We start from the raw sequence: 23,870 nt of genomic DNA, 5'->3' as shown, positions 1-23,870 counted from the left end.
TGAAAGTATAATCCACTCATATATATTAAGATTGAATAAGCCTTTTCTTGTGAAAAATAAAGATCTTTATCTGTCCCATTAGAGAAGAACATGAACTGGTGCCTTTGTGTTATGTAACATTTTATTGTAGAGATGGTGGTGGTTGGCCGTATTTTGCAAGATTTGCCCTTTATTTTGTGTATTTTTTACATTATCTATTTTAACTATTCTATGAGATATTAAAATAACTAGAGAGAGGGAAATTCTTTTTTTTTTATGGCTGTGCTAAAAACTTGAGAATTTAAAACAAATGACTTTTGAAACACTAAATTTAATTTGAAGTAGTGGTACAATAATCATTATTTTTCACTACCCATCTCTTCATTGATTGATTGATTCATACACCCACAAATCTGTATTTCTGATTACTTTAAACTACTTTTTCAGAATATTTTTAACACAAAACAATAAAAAAAAGCTGTTGGATTAAAAAAATAAAGAATATTTTACCATGCTGAAGTGGTTGTCTAAAGTAAAGGAAAGTTTGGATAAAGCACCTGTCCCTGAGGAGACAGTGATAAAATGGAAGATTGCTTCTGGGTATCATAGTTTGCCAAAGTAAATCTAGACCAAGAGACTGAAATCATTTGCCTTTGCCCTTCAAGTATATAGAAGGTGAAAACACAGTGGTGAAAAATTAAACTTTAGCACTTGTTGGCATAAAATCAATAATTTGACTTGCAGTGTCTCAATATAGATTTTACTCCAAGGGTTACCTGCACCTATTGTTCTTTTGTGCCTTGTGGGATCTTAGGGATTCCAGATGTTCTTATTCTTGGGTGCTGTTTAATTGGGTTTTACTGTGACAAGGGTTAAAACCTCAATGTATTGATGAGCATTCTTATTCAAAACAAATGGCAAATGGCAAAAAAGGCTTAAGCGATCAGAGATGCAGTCGTCTAAATTCATTTTGCTGCTTATACCAATCACATTTCTCCACTGACTGAAAAAAGTCTACTCTGGCTAACTTAAGCAGAAAAGGGATTTATTGGAAAGATGTGTAATTTACAGAATTGATGAGAAGGATGGAGAAATAGGCTCCAAAACCAGGAAGGAATTAGAAACAGCTGAGAATTTGTGCTCATACCATCCATACCATAGGAAAAATCTCATTAGGAAGCCAGTTCTGTTTCTGAGACTGAGTTGTCTCTGCAACTGCGTTACTCTCTCAAGGTTGAAATCCTTTGTGGGAGCATCCTATTGACAGCCTAGATCAGCCATTTTCTTGTTTGTAGCCTTCAGGGATCCATGAGGTCTACCTATTTTTTATAATAATTCTTAGGTATCATTTGCCTTTTTTACTGTATTGACATTTGCACTGATGGTATAAAAGCATTGGTGGGCAAAAGTGCTGGTGCCATAGCATGAATCAAGCCAGGGGCATGTCTATAGCTATATATAAATATATATAAATGTATATATATATACATATATATGGATATATGTATATATATATAAAGTGTTTTTACTGACAATACTTCTGGCACCAAATGCATCGTTTTCTTCCTAACACCAGCCAATTTTCCAAATTTCCAGACATCAACTGGGTGTCCTACAATTCAATTCAATTCTGGCAGTAAGTAACCGGAGTTAATGTCAAACTCAGGGTTTAATGGCTCAGTCCCACAAGGCTGCTCTCATTTTGGTTGCCACTCATAAGTTGAGTCCCCAGGTTAGCCACACTTCTGTCTGACTTGGCTGCAAATCAGGAGTTCTCATGTCCCCACCCCCTCAGGTTTGATAATTCACTAAAATGGCTCACAGACTTCAGGAGAACAGTTTACTCATGATTAGTATTATAGTTTATTATAAAGTATGCAACTCAGGGAAACCAATAGAAGAAATCATAGGGGAAGGTATCGGGGGAGGAGGGGTCTGAATCTTCCATGCCCTCTATGAGTGTACCACCTTTCTAGCACCTTGACGGGCTCACCCATCCAGAAGCTCTCTGAATCTCCTTGTTTTGGGGTTCTTACAGAGGTCTTATTATTAATATTAGGTTATTAAGTATGAAACATCTGATTTCCTTAAGTATTAAGTTTGACAGTTGATATCTCTGGCATTTCACTTTGACACTTCTTGTTTTATTTTTCTATTATGAAGGTACATCCTCAGTCTTTCAAGTGCACATTTTGGCTTGTGATTATCTTTCAAAAAATTTTTTAGAGCAATTTTTGTGTAACCATGGATAAGCCAAAAATGTGTGTTATTTTGAATATGAGTTCTGTCATAGAACCAATGCAGTGCAGACAGTTTGAAATATCAGTGAAGTGTTTGGGAAGGATGTGGCTAATGAATGCATAGTATATCAATGGTTTGAGAAGTTCTATTTTGGTGATTTTAATCTTAAAAATGAGCCGTGTGGGTGCCCTGAGAGCAAGGTGGATAATGATGAGCTGAAAGCTGTAGTGGAAGCCAATCCATCTCAACCTGTGCATCAGTTAGCCCCAAGGCTTGACATTACTATTCCAACAATATTGGACCATTTGAAACAAATGGACAAGGTAAAGAAGCTGGTACCACATAAATGAGCATCAGAAGAGAAATCATCTCGAAGCTTGCCTTTAGTTGCTGTCATGACATAAAGGCGAACCATTTCTACACTGTATTGTTACACGTGATGAAAAATGGATTCTTTTGACAGTTGCAAGCGTTCAGCACAATGGTTGGATAAAGATGTGCCGAAACACAGTCCAAAACTGAATATTCATCAAACAAAGCTAATGGTGTCTGTTTGGTGGTCCAGCGCTGGTATTATCCACAACAGCTTCACGAAACATGGTCAATCGATTACAACAAATGTCTACTGCAACCAAATGGATGAAATGATGAGGATGCTTGTGATTAAGCAGTCGAGATTGGTCAATAGAGACAGGCAAATCCTCTTGCAAGACCACATGTTGCAAAAAACAATGCTGCTCAAACTACAGAAGCTGGACTTGGAAACTCTCTGCATACACCATATTCACCAGACCTTGGACCAACTGACCACCACTTCTTCCAGGCTTTGGTCCACTTCTTGCAAGGAAAAATAATTCACTTCTCAACAAGTTCTATAAAAGGCTTTTTGTAATTTCATTGCCACACGCTCTCTAGGCTTCTTCGCTGCTGGTATAAACAAGCTACTGTTAAGATAGCAAAACTATGTCTGTAGTGTAGGCATATTCTTTGATTAATTGTACTGCTTCTTATTTGAGATATAATAAACTGAACTTTTGATTCGAAATCAGACATTTCACATTTAGTGACCTAATATATAGGCATGTTTGACAAAATCATTGGTCATTGGTACTATCTCCAGCCACTCTCCCCTCCCAAGAGTTTCGGGTAGGGAGCTGATAGGTCCAACCTTCTAATCAAAGTTTGATCTCTCTGGCAACTAGCCCCATCCTGAGGTTACCTAGAAGCCCCACTATAAGTCACCACATTAGCATAAACTCAGGTGTGATGAGAGGGGATTCATTACAAGTAACAAATTTCCTATCGCCCAGGAAATTCTAAGGATTTTGGGGGCTCTGTACCAGGAACCCAGAACAAAAACCAAATATATGTTCTTATTATGCCACATATATGTTCTAGATATTTTTATTTTGCATATAGTCTATAGCTTCATCTTGTTTAATTGGCCAGATGTCACTGGATATTTTCAGAGTCATTTATTGGTAAGCTTAAGTTAAAAGAAAAACTTAAGACAAATTTAACAGAGTTTAATTAAGCAAAGCACTATTGGTAAATCAGGCAGCCTCCAGTACTAGAATAGATTCAGAGTGACTCCAGGGCTTCCACATGGTCAGGTAAAATTTATAGACAGAAAAGGGAAAGTGACATACAGAAAATGAAAGTGAGCTCACTATAACCTCAAATTCCTGGGCTCAAGTTATCCTCCTGCCTCAGCCTCCCCAATCCTCCTGCCTCAGCCTCCCCAGTAGCTAGGACTATAGGCATATGCCACCACACCCAGCTAAGTTGTAGTAGTAGTAGTGGTGGTAGTAGTAGTAGTAGTAGTAGTAGTAGTAGTAGTAGTAGTAGTAGAGGTGGGGTGTTACTATATTGCCCAGACTGGTTTTGAACTCCTGGCCTCAAGCAATCCTCCCACCTTGGCCTCCTAAAGTGTCTGGGATTAGAGGCATGAGCCACCATGCCCAGCCAATATCTGGGATTTTTTTTTTAAAAAGACTAGATTGTTTTTGCTGGGGAGGGCTATGACTTGAGTTTTTAGCTCCAGCTGATAGTTTAGTGCCTGAAATGGGATAGGTTCATAGTAGGTGTTTGTTGGATAAGTAATACACTTTCATATAAAGAGTCATATTTTCTGCTGTGCTGGAAAATTGTTTCCAAGAGAGTTTGCTTTCACTAAATACAATAACATTTCATAATGCATGCCAAGAAACTGCTCTGTGTTGTGATGGTGGGTAGGTATGAGATGGGACGGGGAAGAAGCAATAAAATGTGGTGGAGAACACTCTTTCAGACGTGAAACTAAATATAAGAGGATGATATAATTGAACCTTTGAATTGCGTATTTTGTTTTATTTTAAAGGTCCCACTCTTGTCAAAATCCTGTTTTGAGAGTATACTGGGCCGGCCAAGCCTCTGAGTGCCTGCCTGACAAACCACCCATTTAAGGGAAACTGTTCTGCCCCGAGCCCTTGCTGTAAGCTCTTGCTGGCTGTGGCCAAATAGATCCTGGAAGACTGAACTGAGAAGAGTAAATTGTGGCCTAGTACAGAAAGATGAACTGGGCTAATCGTATTTTTTTCCTGGAGAATTTAAAACTGTAAAATGTGGATAGATGAAGACAGTTAACAGTCAGGGCAAAAATTCAAACAGTATGTTAGGAAATATTTTGAGGTAAACATGAGGATACCATGTGTTATGGGGAAGCAAAAATATGAGATATCAGAGAAAGCCATTTAATAGTGGAGTGGAAAGAATAAGATATTTGGAAGTAAGCTGTGTATTAATTAACAAGGAAAGCAATTGAAGATTGATTGCCTTTTTGATTGATTAATTGATTAATTCCTGTATTCAACACATTATGTATTGACTTACCGCTATGTACCAGGCGGTGTTCTAGCCAAGAGTATTGCTCTGAAAAATGATTAAACCAGCGATTCTCCACCAGCTGCGATTTTGCCTACACCAGAGGACCTTTGACAACGAAACTTTGGTTGTCACAACTGGGTAGGAGAGGTGCTGTTGGTATTTAGTGAGTAGAGACCAGGGATACTGCTAACTATTCTACAATGCACAGGATAACTGGCTTCAAAAAGAATTATCTGGCTCAAAATGTCAATATATCTGAGGTTGAGAAAGCCTGGAATAAACCATCCTAAGTATGTGTTTCATAGAATTATTATTGTGTAGTTGACATTTTAAATATCTGTGTTTTTAGGAAAAAAAGGACGTTCACTGGAGTAAAATGGAGGCCTCAGTAATATTACCCATTCTGAAGAAGAAACTAGCCTTCCTTTCAGGTACGTTTTCTTCTTAAAATTAGCAGTGTTTGATATATAAATTTATTTCAACTTTTCTTTGGTAAATTTGACAGAAATACATTTTATTTTTCTCTGAAAGCTTAAAAGGTATTTCTAAGACATCTTATAATCAGAATGGATAGTTGTATGAGCTAACTCTGTCTCTGCTGGCTCTTGGCAAGCCAACTTTTATTCTGTTCTATAATTTGATTAAAATGGTCTCTTCAAAGCAGATGTCATTATGTCTCACTTCTTATACAAACATGTAAAAATTAATAATTGACTAACTGGCATCTAAATAATTGTTTCTGAACTATAGAGTAATCCGTCTTTATGATATCCTATATCCTAGCTTTTGTTTTCCATTTTCCAGTGACAAAGTTTCAGTACACTAGAGAAGTTATAAAATATCAATAATGCTGTTTTCAGTTTTTGCTGTTCAAAATTGTTCATACAGTCTTGAATTTACCTTGAGTTATTAATATTAACCTAAAGTCTGCACCAGCTGAGTCATGGAGAAGCCGTGAGATGCTTTACTAGTGTGGGAGCAGTGGTGTGGTACGGTGGGTGTCCTGGTCTCCTGGATATTGTAGTGATCTGGCCTGTGGATCATTCTAAAGCACATGTTTAGAATACTGTGGCCCTGCCAATTTAGGGTTATTTCAACTGTATTACCTTGCTTTCTCTTTCTTTCCTCTTTAGGTCTTGTCATAATTGTCTTGATAATACTAATATCTTTTTTCAAAGTATATTGTGTTTCTCTGTAAATTGGCATGTTTTCCTAGTGTAGATTATAAAGGGCAAAATAAGAGATTGAATGCCACTAGTATTATTGTTTCCTTATTTAATATGTATTTTCTTTTTCTTTTTAATTTAACTTCTCCCTTCATTGGTTGGCACTTACATTTTCCTCATTCTTTTCTGATATGAATGGTATTGTAAACGTTCTTATTTGTGGCTTTGTGCATTTTATATAAATTCAGTAGTATAAATTCTTATAAATGAAAGTGTTAAAGAGAATATGCATGTAAGTTTGTGTTAGACTTTGTCAGATTGCCCTCCAAGAAGATTGTTTCAATTTCTGTTTCCCCAACAGTATATGAAAATGCCTGTTTTCCCACACTGTTGACAATAGTGGAATAATCTTATCACAGACATTTTTGCATCCTGTGACACTTGTCTCTGGGCAGCATTTGACCCTGTTGACCACACCTGTTTTGAAAGTCTTTTTCCTCTTGGCTTCTGCAACAGACCTCTTGTATTTTTACACTGGTGATTATTTTATTGTCCCTTAGTGAAAGCTGAGGGCATGGAGTTAAATCTAGTCCTGAATGTTAAAGTAGTCCTATCTACAGTGGATCAGAATGCCCCAGTATACATGTTAACCTTTTTATAGATGTGGTTTAATGCATAGATAAAGCTTAGCAATTTTGAGGAGTAAATAAAAGACCTCTTAGCCCACCCTTTTTAACTTCCTCTCTTGACCTTTGAATATTTAAGCCAGATGATAAAATCTTTTCAAACCAACAGAATTGCTCAGGGGATACAATCTAAATACTGCTTGTGTTAATGCATTCTTTTTTAAAAAAATAAGCTTTTATTCTAAACAAGAAAATAGGCAGCTGAAGTCATTATTGATTATTAAGTTGAACCATCTGAAATTGCCATTTATTAATGTTAAACAAAGTGGTTGAATAGTAGTAATTTGTATGGTGGACCTAATGTGTGGCAGAAATTCATTTATGATTGGCATGTCATGAATTGCATTCATGTCACTAACAGGAGTCTTTCTTTTCATTTCATACCTTTCCGTTTTTAGTGATAGATTTCTAGAAGTCATGTAGAATTGTTTCCTTCAGTGTTTGCTGTTTTTTAAGCTTCTAGAATTGCCATAAAATGTCAGTTGCCTCAGAAGATGGGTGCTTCAGTATGAAAGTCAAGCATATAAGAGGCTTTCAAAGATGCTATGTGTGTATAGAAGTTCCTAAAAGTTATATTTTAACACTTAAGACAAACTGAAGGGGACTTGAACATACGTGAAATGTAAGTTTGTTCTACTACCTGGCTTTCAGGCTTCAGTATCTCAGACCCGTGCACTCTTCTCAGCTGGGCAGGGCTTTCTCTCTGTTGCCTTATGAACAATATATGCCTATCTGACCTTCGTGAATTAACTCAGATCATTCCTTATCACGGAATGCTCTTTTGACTTGGTGTACAAATTCTACCCCGTTTTTCTTAAGACTTAACCTTTTAATGAAACTTTTCACATTTATTGAAGCTCTTACCATTTTCTAAATCCCTTTTTATGATATTTTATATTTTATACAATGCAACTTAGCAAATAAACTATCATATTTCTTACTATTATTTCTTATGACTGAAATCTTTTCTTCCTAGGTTGATTGGAAATTTATTTTATTTGCAAATGCTTATTGTGCTAGGCATACAATAGATGTTCGATTAGTTGATAAAAATAAGAAGCAGACTAAATGGGAGAAAATTAAATAAAATGATGCTACATTTGCATGAAGATTTCATGAGTAAAGTTTTTTCCTTTATTTTTTCTAAATATTCTATGATTTTGCTATATATTGTAAACATTTACAATATAAAACTAGCCATTAGATATTTTTAAAATTGTCTTAAACTTGTAATTTTTTTTCATAACATTGGATTCAGCATATGTTATTTAGATAATGCCTTAATATCTTACTAAATGTTAAATTTATATCTTTTTTCTTTAACAGGAGGAAAGGACAGACGAAGTGGCCTCATTCTGACAATTCCATTATGCCTTGAACAGACAAATATGGATGAGCTGAGTGTCACCTTAGACTACCTCCTCAGCATCCCAAGGTGACTCTAAAGTTGTCTTTTCTTAAATCTTAATATGTTTGCATTCACTTACTAATGATTTCTGCTATTGTTGAAGTATACTTTGCTATCTTATCTGCTTTTATTAGCAATGAAGTTATAATTAAAAATACTATTAGTAGAATCAACGACTTGTGACACCATCACAGATTAAATATATTATGCTCTTGCACACTTAATGATATACAGGTTTCCAAAATGTATGTACCATCAATTTTTAGGAACACAGTGATTAAGCATCTATATATCATGGGGCTTTAGAAAAATTAGAGAAGTTAATTCAGTAGAACCATCTTTTATTTAGGTAACTATTGCACTATATTGATATAAATACATCTGCATGTTTCAATGAGTTAATAGAGGCTATTAGGAGTTTAAAAATATTTTTATTTAAAAAAATAATAATACAAAAAGTTGCTCAAGTCTACCCATCACTTCAACAACAAAGACAAAAAAGCTTCCTCCCCGACTTCCTGTCCCATAACTGATATCTGGGAGCTAAAGTGTGACTGCATGTTAGAATCATCTGGAGAATTTTTTCAAAATTCTAATGCCTGTGGTTTCACTTTTAGAGATTCTGATCTAGTTGTTTTTGGGAAGCCTGCTCATCATATTTTTTTAAATCTTTTAAGCTTCCTATATAATTCTAATGTGCATCCAGATTTGCAAACCACTGCAATAAAGCGTGAGAATGATGGCAGGGTGTGTGTGTGTGTGTGTGTGTGTGTGTGTGTGTTTGTAAAATGTAGAGATAAGAAAAATGAATAAAACTATCTCATATAATGCTCTTAAGGTATAGCTAGTAAATTGAAACATTTTAGTCAGAGTAAACAATTCTTTGTATTTTTCCATATATTTGCATTTTATTGACATAATAGTTTATTTCATTTTAAACCACTCTATTCATTTGCAGAACAAGGAGAATATAATTTGAATATGAATATAACATCTTTAATTGATCATTTATTTGTCTTTGTAGACTTTAGAAGGGTCAATGTAGAGAGTGAGAGTGTAACTGGGATGGCTCTACTATACTTTTATTTTTTTTTTTATGAGACAAACTTACCAAAAAGTTTGAATCATTGCTGTCCTTTTTCTTTCTCAATAAATGCACTTATAGCAAGTGGAGACAGAATTGCATTGACCTTAGAGTTACTTCAAAGCGCTATAGTTAAGTGCTCTGAACATGCTTTATGCTTTTGATGAGTGACTTTTTAATATTCATTTCATTTATTCCACAAACATGTATTGAAAATTTATAATGTGCCATTTAAAATGTGACAGCCGAATCAGTGTTTCTTGTCTTTGCCATGTATTTTTTTGTCTGTCATCTCTGTTCTCTTTTCTTACTCTTAAGTTCACATACAGGGATGGCCAATGTTGTCAAACAATAGCCAAGTTAGTTTCTATGTCCCCGTTCTTTTCCTGATTTGCACCCAAGTGCAAGACTAATCTCCCCAAAACAGCAGTTGCACCATCCTTCTCAGTTTCCTCTGACCTTCTCTCCTCCTTTCTACACAATGAATTCAGTTCAGTAGCTGTTTTCTTTTGCTTAGCAAGCACAGACACTGTATATCATGCAACGTGTAGACAAGAGACACCAAGTCTTTGCTTTCAAGGACGTTCTTTCAGCCTTCTTAACTGCTATGCCAAGACCTGTGATTTGACTCACCTTTTTCAGTTAATGTATCTTGAGCACCTACCATGTAAGGCACTTAGTTTTAAGTACCTCTATTAACTAAATCTTCAAAATAAATTGATACAATAGGTACTGTTATTATCTCCATTTCATAGATGAAAAAGGCAAGGCAGAGAAGTTAAAAAAAACCTTCCCAGACTAATAAGTGATACCTTTGTTCATAATTTTCCTGCTTTCTGTCTGTCCTTTAAGTTTCATTAGCTCCTTTATATAGGTACTTCCCAGATTCCTCCATCTGTTCTCTGAACTTACAGTACTTGCTGTTTCTGACTTGTTAGGCATTTAATCACAATGTGCTTAATTTTGATTCTTAATTTTAATTCTTGAATTTTTATATTTATTATTTAAGTGTTACGTGTTTTTAAGATTCTGAAGGTTTATGTTGTTTCCCTAATGACATTAAATGAGATAATGTCTATGAATATAAACTAGACACTAATTAAAATACTTTTCTGCCTACCTTTCCAAAAAGACTCTAAGCTCCTTGAGGAGAGAAACTGTCTTATTATTTGTATTTTCATAGCCCTGTGTGGTACCTCATACTTTATCAATGATCAGCAGTCAATAGGTGTGGATTTCTGCCCTTATTTTATTTTATTACTTGTTTGTTCAGAGCTCTGCATACTCAAATAAGGGCTTACAGGACCTGGTAATTCACCATTCTCAGAGCATCTCACATTTTGTTAGAAAATCAAATAAACATGAGCAGAAGTTGTCTGCTCAGTAGAAATTGTTTTGGTGGATAAAACATTTATCTAGGTTGATTTTGCCTTCCTTTTAGAACTTTAAATTCAAATTGGACCACGGAATTTACTTACAATGATGATTGGGAGAGAGATATGGAAAGAATAGCTCATATTTAACGAAATAATAGATAACATTAAGTTATTTAATTCTCATAACATCCCTATGAGTACTATCATCTTCATCCCCATCTTACATGTGAGGGAACTGGGGCATAGGAAGGGTGGACAGTTTAGGTATCTTGACCAAGAGCATGTGGCAAACCAGGGTTAGGGAAGGAATTTGAACCTGGCCATCTGACTCCAATTCTGTATTTCTGATCACTGTGCTATAGCTACCTGTTATAATCACAAAGCCATAGCTATTGGTAATCTCTAGTAAATTTACATAAAACCTGGATTCATCACAACTGATAATTGACAGATGAAAATAACTCTGTCAATATAGTAAAATATTATAAAAGAAATCTCATAAAAGAATTTCCTTTAAAAGAAATCTTAAAAATATTTCTCATTCTAACATTTTCCTTGAATAGTATATTAAGTATACCTTTAAAATTACAGTATTTTCTAGCTCAAAGGGAAGTTATTGATAAGATAACATTTTACCAAGAGATGATTGAAATGAGGGGCAGGCCCCACAGATAAGTGATGAAAGGGCATTCAAGACGTAGGGAACAGTAAGTGCAAAGGCCCTGGGGCAGGAACAGGCTTAGCATGTTGTGGGAATAGCAAGGAGCCTGGTGTAGCTGGAGCAGTTTGAGAGATGAGCAGAGTGCTGGGAAGGTGGTCAGGAAGGGTGGCTGGAGTGAGATCACAGAGGACCATGTTGGCCATGGTAAGGGCTTTAATTCTAAGTAAGGAAAGCCATTGTTGTGTTCCGAGGAGTGATGTGATGTGTGTCATCTAATATTTTTAAAGGCCCTCAGTATTTAAGGCAGTGTTCTAGAAACTGCCAAGATATTAGTAAGATAATATTCTTGCTTTCTGGAAGCATGACATCTAATGAAGATAAATTGTAAACAAGTAATTATAATAAAAACATAAGTGAAATTAGTGCTATTATGTAAGTATAAGCAGAGCTCTATGAGTGGAAGAGGAGTCCTCAGTTGTAGTCAGAGTCATAAGTGAAGAGCTGCAGGATACTGACCCCAGGAAATCACTGACAGTCCCTTTCTATGTGGAAAGTGAGTGAGCTTGTTAAGCAGCCTCATTTCTTTTACGCAGCTGTTCTAACTCAGCCACATCACCCTTGAACGGCTCTAATGGAGTAGGAACAAGGAGGCAGGGTCTTAGATTTTCTTTTTTTTGTTTCTGTTCTTAATATATAATTATAAACATGTTAACAGTAGTATAGGAATTTATTAATAATAGCACTTTAGTTCTTCAATATACCCCTTATAAAGAGCATAACATGCTTCTGAATTAAGTATGTTGTTAAAAGCAGTTTAAACCATCCTTCTGCTTGTAGGAATGAAGTAAAAAAAAAAACCCAAAACTAATTTGTTTCAAGTACCTGAAAAACTATTTGGTATTGCAATTTTGAAATAGTTATCTTTGCATCATGTGTATTTTCATTGTCTAGCTTAGTAAAATGTGAGGAAGTTATGACTAAGGGTGTTTTTAAATACTCTACAAGATAAATTTAGAGTATTTTATGGCTTTTAAGATCATTACAGATGGTATTTGCAAACTTCATTACTTTATTAGTCTTAATGTACAGATTAATTTATACTATACTTTGAAATATAAATGTTTGTGTAAAACTTATTTAACAAAATGGTTGTGTAACCTGTATCTCAGAGATGTGGATGCCGATGACTAGAGAGTACCGAGTTGTGGGAATGGGAGACTCCTCTTGGTGGGAGGGCCTTCCACTGGACAGCTCTGTGTCTCAGTTCTCCTTCCTGCAAACTCCCATCATGCATTGGTAGAGTCCCTGAGTTGCTGCCACTTTTCAAAGACCACTCAACAGCCAGCTACCCTGCCTAGACTGATCTCTCTTGGGCTTGTATCTAAGTCATGGCAGTCTTCCTAGATGTCTTGTTGGTGGGGAACTCCAAGAATTCCCTCATTACCAGAGCCTACAGATTGTAATTCGCTGTCGGGTTTGGTTCCCTTTCCAAGTCTTTATTTGCTTTTGCTAATTTAGAAGTGATCATTGTATTGCCTCACCTTTTTTTCCCTAAAGAATGCTTAGTGGATTCCTTACTTTGTAATGCAAATCCAAAAATAGAGTACTTAACTTACTTTTTACTGAGATATAATTCACATATGATAAAAATCACCCTTTAAAAGTATACAGTTCAGTGGTTTTTAGTATATTCACTGAGTCGAATATAATCACACTAATTCTAAAACATTTTTGTCAGCCCAAAAGGAACCCCGTATTGCTGTCACTCCCCGTTCTCCCCTCCCCACAACCCCTGTTAACTATTAATCTGCTTTCTGTGCTTGTGGATTTTCCTATTCTGGACATTTTATATAAGTGGAATCATATAATATTTATCCTTTTGTGTCTTGCTTCTTTTATTTAGCATAATGTTTTCAAGGTTTAGCCATGTTGTAGCATGTGTCAGTACCTCATTCTTTTTTAGGGCTGAACGTTTCATCGTGCAGCTGTACCACATTTTGTTTTCTTTGTTCATCAGCTGATGGACGTTTGGATTGTTTCTACTGTTTGGCTTTTGTGAATTATGCTGCTGTGAACATTTATGTGCAAGTTTTTGTGTGGATATATGCTTCAGTTTGCTCCCTTCTTGAAGACTTTTTTGTTTACTTTGGAAGCTCAGCTTCTCTCCTTGCCTACCATCATCACTTTCATGATCTCACTGTTTCTCAATAGAACTGGACATGACTTTCCCAAGAGCCCTCTTGGAAGTAATGTGAGTACTTACAGGGAGTAGGGAGGACTAGTAAACCCCCCTGGACTGTTGTTGGATTTAAATCCCAGGAAAAGTCTACTATTTACCTCTCCTATAATGTATGTAATTGTGAAACCTTTGAGTGGGGACAGCTTTCACTACCACACGCTTGCTCTGCTAAGCAAAGCTACATTTCCTTCCACTGTGGTGGAAAGAGGACAATCGAGATCCTTACATTAAGTTGATAAGTAAAATGGTAATAGTAATAATGATAGCTATGTAAAGTTTGGTCTTTAGGTTGGAGTTTTTCCCTATAGAAACTGTTGCGTATTACTGAGGTAGACTTCTGGGACATGTTTAGTAAATACTTGAATGACTGAATATAATATAAGAATAACACATTTTCTAACACTCAAGATAATATTTTACTGGCCAAGTGACTGAGAATGCAAAAGTGAGAGCGGAGGTAGATTAGACATGATCTGTTCAGCTTTGAATCACTATGTACAGCAGGTGCTACCTCATCTCATTAAAAAGAGTACCAAGAAGCCCATTTTCAATGAGTTAGTAATAGTTTATTTTCTACCTCTTTTGAACTATCAATTCACAAATCTAATGCTTCTGGCAGGAAGGAGAGACAAGTACATAACACACTTGGCATCATTAATTACCTACTTCCCTGTAATCCCATTTTACAGATGAAGTAACTGAGAAGCTGAATGTTGCTTTGATTTTTTCACTTTTTAAGACATTGACTTTCTATGCTTTTAGAGTAATTTTCTTGCCAAATTAGCTTGTAAATTATTAACATTTCCTGAAGTGAGAAAAATAAATTGCTTGAGAAAATGAAAGAATACTCTGAAGAATTTTTTAAATTTACTACCAATGTAAACCAAACCATGGGAGATTAATTCTACTCTGTATATGATTACACTTTCAACCTTTTTTCTTTAGAATTATGAAGAATAAAATCTGGAGCTTGTTTTAATACTTCCTAATTTTGTTTTGTTTTAGTGAAAAGTGTAAGGCTAGAGGATTCACCGTGATCGTGGATGGCAGGAAATCACAGTGGAATGTGGTAAAAACAGTAGTCTTAATGCTACAGGTAATTTCATTTTCATCTGTCAGGAAATGGTTTTTATTTTACAGCAACATCATGGTGAAAATGGCAAATGCATTTCATTTATTGAACTATGTCAGGCCTCTCAGCAGTGACTGAGTTCTGAAAATGCACGTGTCACTATTAGATTACTCAACTTCAATTTTTATAGGTTTGAATTTAAGTAGTGAAATAAATCTCAACCCTATTCTAAAGGTTTGTCATTAGTTGAAAATAATATGTCATGTTTATGTAATTTAGGCAAGGAGTTCAGTGATTTTAAAAGTGTGAGGGCAGACATTTCCAGACTCATCTGGGAGCTTTTGCACTGTGTGATGTCTGTACCATTCTCCCCCTGTACCCCATTTTGTTACTATAGGTAGGTAGCAAGATTGAGTAAGTTTAGTTTGAGGAAGCTTCTCAGGTGATTCTAGTATGTCTTTTCCTTCTAGTTTCCTATTTCCTCCACAAAGCATCAGTATTTAATGATGTTCTTATTATTTATTTAATAACCCAGAAGAAATTTACTTAACAGCTATGTCCTCAGGGATTTTAGCAGCTCACAATTAACATATAATGAACACATATGATTACAGAGTCCTTGAGCTCTGATGCCAGTCTTTCATTTTATATTTCCTTGTATGCCTCAAAGAATGTTTCCATGCTCCCTGGCATGTAGTAGATGCCCAGTAAACATTTGTTGATTTATTTTTAGGGTATTGAATATATTATGATTTGAAATGGAAAAATAAAATATTTGAGTGATTGGAGGGGCAGATTATTCTCATGCACCTGGCTTTCCTCAGAAGGGCTTCTAGGGAAGGTAAAATTTGAGTTAAATAAAAAGAGGTTATCTAATTTAATTGAAAGGAAGTGAAAAGGACATTCCTGGTGGGGACTCTTAGTCATAGCTCAAAAATGAAGCAAATATAGTGAAAGGAGTTGATAGCAGGCCAGTTTGGGGGAACTATAGGTTGGTAGTAACATGGGATAGTGAACATACAATTAGGTGAATGTCAGTGATATTAATAGAAAGATCAAGAATTTTAAATGAATTTGAGAAATATAATTGGCAGCTGCTTTAGGGTTCTACAGAAAGGAATGTAATGTAAAAATTTAAATTATAACTAGGGAGAATGATTCTTAATGTTTTATCATTTATATATGATAATTGGGAAAAAGGACTTTGAGGGGTGGGAACTAAGTGCTAATTTTAGTTTTTAGTTTTAGTGCTTAATATGGTTGAGATACTGTGCGTAGTACGCTTGCTATATAAATTAGCTCATTTAATTTTAGTCTCACAACCTTGCACATCAGGTCTGTTATCCCCAAAGTTCAACTGAGGTGCCAGGATTTTAGATAATTGAAAATTGGAACTTGACACAACTTAAGCCCCAGGCCTTGGCTTTTTCCATTACGAGGTGTTTATTTACCAGTGACTTGTATTTGAGGTGGTCCCCAAATTATTTAACCATTGCCTCATTCTTCTTAAATGTTTGACCTGAACTTTCCATGTTGGAATCACTCTAATATGTTAGAAAGAACATAGCCTCTGGAGGATCAGTTTTTAAGGGAGCACAAATTGGCATCCCATAATAACTTTTTCTGTCAAACAATGTTTCCAGCACTTTTATATTCCAAATCCTGAAGATTAACTCTTCTCTGTGAAAGTTGTTAAAGTAACTATTAGGTGAAAAATCCATTAATTATGACCTTGTGTTCTTCCTTTCATCCTGTCACTCAAGTGTGTCACAGATGAGCTGTTTGGGACTTGCTGTTTGAACTGGACTTTGATCAGTGGCAGTTTTGAAGAACCGTCAATGGATGATTTAATCCCCTCTTGCAATTTCTTTTCTGATAGATATTTTAACAACTTTTGGATATATTAATAGTTAACATTTTCAGAAGTGGCAGTGGTCTATTTATTCCTAGTCAGACAATTTCTACACGTGAAGTCATTCATTGCTTTTATCTCAAAAGGGACTGGGACCAGCTATTTGGGAGCCCAGATATCAGTACTGTCTCTGCCTGTAACTAGTGGTCTCTAAAATGAGGGGCTTGGTTTGTCTGGTTTCTCACAGCCTTCATATTCAATGATTTTCAAATAATAATCTTACACAAGGCAATATGTGAATAAACTTCAAATCTACCTTGAATTTTCCAGCCCCTCTGATAAAAGCTTTGACAACATTAATTAATTTTACTTACCTTAGTCATAGCCCAATCATTGTAGGGGGAACTAGATTTCTAACATGCTCAATGACATGTTTACAGTGAAAGATTTTCTGTTTTCTCCTTAAAAAAGTGATTATTCAGTACAGTTGTTTATAGTCTAGTACAGAGGTTGGGCCCTTGAGTTTATAAATAAAGTTTTATTAGAACTCAGCTAGGCCCATTCATTTATATATTGTCTATGGCTGCTTTCACACTACCTCAACAGAATTGAATAGTTAGGACAGAGACTTTATAGCCTGCAAAGTCCACAGTATTTATTGTTAGGACCTTTCAGAAAGAATTTACCAACCCCTGGTCTAGAACATATGAGTTAGTGTTATAGGACTTCAGAATCAGACCTGATTTCTATTCTAGCTTCATGACTTTTTAACTCTGTTACCTTAGACAAGTTACTTTAGTTTTCTGAAGCTCAAATTACTATTCTGTCAAATTGGGAGAGTGGGATCTGCTTGTTAATGAGGATTTATTTATTCAACAGTTTTTCACGGAGTGTGTTTTATATGTTAGACTCTATCATAGGCACTGGAAATATAGGGGTGACATAATAGATAAGGTACCTGCCATTGGGAAGCTTATATTCTACTTGAGAGGTCAGATGGTAAGCAGTTAAGCAAATTAATAAATAACATACTGTCAGATGGCAATAAATGCTATAAAGAAAAACGCAACAGTAACCGGAAACTGAGTCAGATGGTGCCGCTTTAGATAGGGTAGACTGGGAAGGCCTCTCTGAAAAGGGAATATTTAAATAGCATCTGAAATAAACTGAAGGAGCACTCCTAGGTATAAGGCAAAGGACGTTCCAGATGGAGGAAATGGCATGGGTAAAGACCTGGGGTGGGGACAGACTTGTCATATTCCAGGAGCAGTGAGAAGGTCAGCGTGGCTGTGGTAGGGGAGTGAGCTAGGAGGGGAGAGGTGCGAGGGAGGTCTGAGAGGTCAACGGGGACCTTATAGGCCTTGTTAAGTAGTTTGAATTTCAATTTAAGAATGAGACAATGTCAAGCAGGGAGGCCTGTTACAAGGATATTTTAGAAAGCTAGCTAGTTAGGGTATATTAACAATGCAGGTGGTAGAAATGGTTAGATTTAAGAGAGATTTTAAAGTTAGACTCTATGAGACTTGCTGATAAAATATATGTGGAATACTTATTAAGTTAATAAATGTTAATTTCTGTTCTTTAGGTAATATGAATAACTATATCTAGTAAATGTGAAATTGTCAAAATGTGTATTTGTCAAAGATTAGCTCTTTGTCTTCTTCAAGTTAATAATCATGAGAAAATTTTGTTAGAAAATTGATTTTACATCTTTTGAAGAAATTCTCCAAGGTGATGGTGCTAGAAATTTTTTTCTCATATCATAGAAAAATCAAATTTAATAATTTCTCAACTAAAAATTAAGTCTTGCCATTTAATCTAAACATATTCCTAGTACAGAGGTTCAATAAAATTATGTACTTTGTTTATTTTTTATTTTTTTGAGACAAAGTCTTGCTCTGTTGGCTGGGCTAGAATGCAGTGGTGTCATCATAGCTCACTGCAACTTCCAACTCTTGGGCTCAAGTGATCCTCTTACCTCAGCCTCCCAAGTAGCTAGGACTACAGGTGTGCACCACCAAGCCTGGCTAATTTTTACAATTTAAAGAAAAAAAAATTATAGAAACAAGGTCTTGCTATGTTGCTAAGGCTGTTCTCAAATTCCTGGCCTCAAGTATTCCACCCCCCTCAGCCTCCCAAAGTGCTAGGATTACAGGCATGAGCCACTGCACCCAGCCTGTACTTTATACATCGATGTAAAATGATTCACATGTACTGGCTGTGTTATATTATTGGAAATCTTTTCTGAATCAACTTTTCTTTCAAGTACTTCTTTATTGCTATGTATCTTCAAAGTTTGGAGAATTTCTTCTACTTTATTTTAATTATTTTCCAAAGGTCTCTTAGCCTAATCATGAATATCTAGTAATTTATAAATTTAGTAAATTGCTCATTTTACATGTGTAATTCTTAATTATTTTTCTGTATTTTATAGAATGTTGTTCCAGCTGAGGTGTCCCTTGTTTGTGTAGTGAAGCCAGATGAATTCTGGGATAAGAAAGTAACACATTTCTGTTTTTGGAAAGAAAAGGATAGACTTGGCTTTGAGGTAAATATAATCTATAAAAAAAGAACAGAAGTATGTTATATCTTTACAAATAAGATTTTTTGGTATTATTTTGTTCAGCATTGGTTACTAAGCAATGCTTTAAGCAATGCTTAATTATTGCTTAAGTAATAATTAGTATATAGTCAGCACTCAAATACTTATTGAATGAGTTATGATTCTTTGTTAAAGACCACGAAAGATTTCTTGTTTTCATTTATATCACTATTTGTTAACTCCTTTGAATAAGTAGAACCTTTTGTATTTATTAATAAAAATTTCTTACTGTATTTCCAAAAGAAAAGTTAATGAATACTAGGAAATCCTAGACATTTGGGAATTGAAGTTAGTGTTGATTTTCCATGATATATTATAAATATAATTATTTTTTAATATCCGGCTTGGTTTTGATACATGAAGACAATTAGCTGTTATTTACTACTGACTTTCCTCCCTCTCTCTCTCTCTTTTACTTGCATGAAAGTACATCTTATTATAGGTTAGAAACAAGCCCTAAAAAGGAATATAAATACAAACAATTTGTTATAGTTTCCCTTCCATACCTATTAATTGCCAGTTTCCCAGTAGGAGAGTTGATAGATACCAAACTTCACAGTGTTTAAGTGTGGAAACTTTGAAGGATGCAAAGTCTAACCCCAACCCAGTAGAATATAGATATGGACCTTTGTAATGCTTACAAAGAGTCAGATAATAAAGATTGTCATTTTGGACTTTGTCATACTATATAGTCATTTTTATTTTCACTGAAGTCAATGTCAGTATATTTTTGGTATGGAGGAAACATCATCAATGTATATTAGATAGAAATATTTCAGAAAGCCTAGTTTATTCTTTTTTTGGATACATTATATTTGTGCATATTTATGGTGTACATGTAAAATTTTGTTACATGCATAGAATGTGTAATGATCAAGTCAGGGTATTTATCATACTGGTTTATTCTTAAATGAGATGGCTTGAAGTGTTTCAAAAATGTATAGTTTTTTTCTTCACTTTAAAAAAGTTTTAGCAGTGAAATTCATCTATTTAGTGTGCAGTTCTGAAAGTTCTGACAAACACACAGTTATGAATCTCCTACCATAATCAAAAAATCAGGAAATATCTCATCACTCCCAAAATTCCTCCATACACCTCTGTAGTCAACTACTTCTCCATCTTCGGCCTCTGATTGGTGGTAGAGGAAAACTGCTTCTCTACTCACAAATTGGGGATTCCTATAACTCCCTCCTCAGGTTTAATAGTTTGCTATATTGGCTCACAGAACTCGGGAAAACACTTTACTTACATTTACCAGTTTATTATAAAGGATATCATCAAGGATACAAATGAACAACCAGATGAAAAGATACATAGGGCGAGGTCTGGAACAGTCTCAGGAGCTCTGTCCCGGGGCAACTGGGATACACCACCTTCCTGGTCTATGGATAACATGTTCACCAACCCAGAAGCTCTCGAAATTTTATACTTTAGGAGTTTTTATGGAGGCTTCATTAAAAAGGCATGATTGATTAAATATTTGACTATTGGTTATTAACTCAATCTCTATCTCTTCTTTCTTCCCTGGAGGTAGGAGGGTGGGGCTGAAAGTTCCAGCTCTCTAATCATTCCTTGATTTTTCTGATGACCAGCCCTCATCTTGAAGCTGTATAGGGAACTCCAGGGTCTCCAGCTACCTGTCTCTTGAGCATACAAAAAGACACTGTTATCACTCCAGAGATTCCAGGAGTCTTAGAAGTTCTTGTGTCAGGAAATGGACTAAGACCAAATATAGCAAAAGATGCCCTTATCACCTAGAAATTACCAGGGTTTCAGGAGCTCTGTACCAGGAACCCGGGACAAAAAGCAAATATGTAGTTCTTATATCACAATAAGACAGATGATGTCTGTTCTTTTTTTTTTTTCCTTAAATCTTTTGTTTTCTTGTTACTGAATTTTGAGAGTTTTTGTGTATTTTGGATAGAAAGTCATCAGATACGTGATTTACAAATATTGCATCCTACCTTGGTGTTTGCATTTTCATTCTCTTAACAGCATTTTTTCTAGGAGAAGTTTTTTTAACCTTGTGAAGTCCAGTTTTTCAGTTTTCTTTTATGAATCAGACTTTTGGTGTCATATCTGAGAAATCTTTGCCTATCCCAAGGTCACAAAGATTTTCTCTCATGTTTTCTTCTAGAAGTTGTATAATTTTACGTTTTAAATTTAGATCTGTGATCCATTTTGAGTTAAGGTTTATGAGCTATGGTCAAGAATATGTATTTTATGATTTTAGTCATGTTAAATGTGTTAAGGTTTGATTTTTGACCTACTATCTGGTCTATCTTGGTGAGTTCCTTGTCTACTTACAAGATATATATTCTTCTGTGTTGGCTGGAATGTTCTGTAACTGTCAAGAAGATTCATAGTGTTGTTCAGGCCTTCTTTATTCTTGGTAATAGTCTGTTTACTTGTTCTTTCAATTACTAAAAGAGGAATATTTCAGTCTGCAACTAGAATTGTGGATTTATTTCTCTTTGCATTTCTGTCAGTTTTTGCTTCATATATTTTGAAGCTTTGTTGTTTAATGCATAAAGATTTAGAATTGTTAAATCTTCTTGGTGAGTGCAGACCACTTTATCATTATTAAAGTTCCTTATATTTGGTTCTAAAGTGTACATTGCCTGATATTAATATAACTATTCCAGCTTTTGCGTATCATATCTTTTTCCATTCTTTGACTTCTGTCCACTTATATTTAAAATGGATTTTTCTTAGATACCATAAAGTTGGGTCTGCTTTCATATCCAATTTGACAATCTCTTTTCATTGGTGAAAATTTATATTGGTGACCATTTATATTGAATGCATTAATTGATACAGTTGTATAGAGTCTACCATCTTGTTACATTTTATGTATTTTTGTTTTCTACCTTTTGGATTGAGTATTTTTTATGATGACATCTTATCTCCATTATTAGCTTATAATTTATAACTCTTAATCTTTTTAATGGTTGCCCTAGGGTTTACAATATATATCTTTAATTAATCAAAGTCTTACCCTCAAAGAATATACCACTTCACAGCAAGGATAAGGACCTTAAAACAGTGTATCTCCGACACTTCCCTCCTATTCTTGTCATATATTTTACTTTTACTGTGCTATTTAACACAATACATTGCAGCTATTTTTGCTATACATAGTCTGTTGTCTTTTACAGCAACTAAAATTTAAAAAATGAATTTTATATTTACCTTCGTGTATTCCATTTCTGATGTTCTTCATTTCTTTTTGTAGATTCAACTTTTTGTCCGATATCACATTCCTTCTGCCTAAAGTACTTCTTTTAATATATCTTTCAGGGCAAATCTGTTGGCATTACATTTTCTCAGCTTTTCTTTTTTCTTTTTTTAGTCAAAAAAAATTTTCTTTTTTTTTGAGATAGAGTCTCACTCTGTTGCCTGGGCTAGAGTGCCGTGGCGTCAGCCTAGCTCACAGCAACCTCAAACTCCTGGGTTCAAGCGATCCTTCTGCCTCAGCCTCCTGAGTAGCTGGGACTACAGGCATGCGCCACCATGCCCGGCTAATTTTTTCTATATATTTTTAGTTGTTCAGCTAATTTCTTTCTATTTTTAGTAGAGATGGGGTCTCGCTCTTGCTCGGGCTGGTCTCGAACTCCTGAGCTCAAACGATCCTCCCTCCTCGGCCTCCCAGAGTGCTAGGATTACAGGCGTGAGCCACCACGCCCAGCCAAAAACTATTTTCAATGGCTATAAAATTTTGTTTCATAGACTTGTTTTCTTTTAGCACTTTAAACATACAGTTGACCCTTGAACAATGTGGAGGTTTGGGGCACCAAACCCTGCACAGTTGAAAATCCATATATAACTTTTGACTGCCCCAAAAGTTAACTACTAATAGCCTGCTGTTGACCAGAAGCCTTACCAATAACAGAAACAGTTGATTAACACACATTTTGTATGTTATATATACTGTATTCTTACAATAAAGTCAACTAGAGAAAAGAAAATGTTAAGAAAGTCATAAAGAAGAGAGAATATATTTACTACTTATTGAGTGGAAATGGATCATCATAAAGGTCTTCATCTGTATCATCTTCATGATTAGTAGGCTGAGAAGGAGGAAGAAGCAGAGGGGTTGGTCTTGCTGTCTCAGAGGTGGGAGAAAATCCGCATATAAATGGACTTGCACAGTTTAAATCCATATTGTTCAAGGGCCAGTGTATTTAAAAGTGTCTTCTTTTTTTTATTTATAATTTTTTATTTAAAAAAATACTTTTAAGAGATCGGCTCTCATTATGTTGCCCAGGCTTGACTCAAACTCGTGGGTTCAAGCTGTTCTCCCGCCTCCACCTTCCGAGTAGCTGGAACTACAGGTGTGTGCTGCTGCACCTGGCTAGAAGTGCCTCTCATTGCCTTGGGCTTCTCAGTTCCATAGTTTCTGACAAGAAGTCTACTGTTACTGGTATCTTTGGCCCTCTTTGTTTGTCGTATGTCTTTTTTCCCCTTTGGCTACTTCAAGATTTTTTTTTTTATTTCAGCATATTATGGGGGTACAGATGTTTAGGTTATGTATGTTGCCCTTGCCTCCCCACTCCCCCCAAAGTCCGAGTTTCAAGTGTGCCCATCCCTTGGATGGTGTGCATTGCACTCTTTGTGTATGCAAATACCTGCCCCTCTT

At 35.4% G+C, this 23,870-nt stretch overlaps 1 protein-coding gene across 1 annotated transcript in view; it reads left to right on the top strand.

Annotated features, from left to right (window-relative positions):
• The window catches only part of SESTD1 (SEC14 and spectrin domains 1), a 119,240-nt gene that overhangs the window by 34,898 nt on the left and 60,472 nt on the right, over positions 1–23,870 (top strand). The window contains exons 2-5 of the mRNA XM_012650707.1: positions 5,435–5,516; positions 8,264–8,372; positions 14,711–14,801; positions 19,064–19,177. Coding sequence (XP_012506161.1) covers positions 5,462–5,516; positions 8,264–8,372; positions 14,711–14,801; positions 19,064–19,177 — 369 coding nt within the window. The 5' untranslated portion in view covers positions 5,435–5,461. The remainder of the gene's footprint in view (positions 1–5,434; positions 5,517–8,263; positions 8,373–14,710; positions 14,802–19,063; positions 19,178–23,870) is intronic.

The sequence above is a fragment of the Propithecus coquereli genome, unplaced genomic scaffold (genome assembly GCF_000956105.1).
Source record: "Propithecus coquereli isolate 6110/MARCELLA unplaced genomic scaffold, Pcoq_1.0 Scaffold34, whole genome shotgun sequence".
NCBI classification, from domain to species: Eukaryota; Metazoa; Chordata; class Mammalia; order Primates; family Indriidae; genus Propithecus; species Propithecus coquereli.
This window is presented reverse-complemented; position numbering and strand designations above follow the sequence as displayed.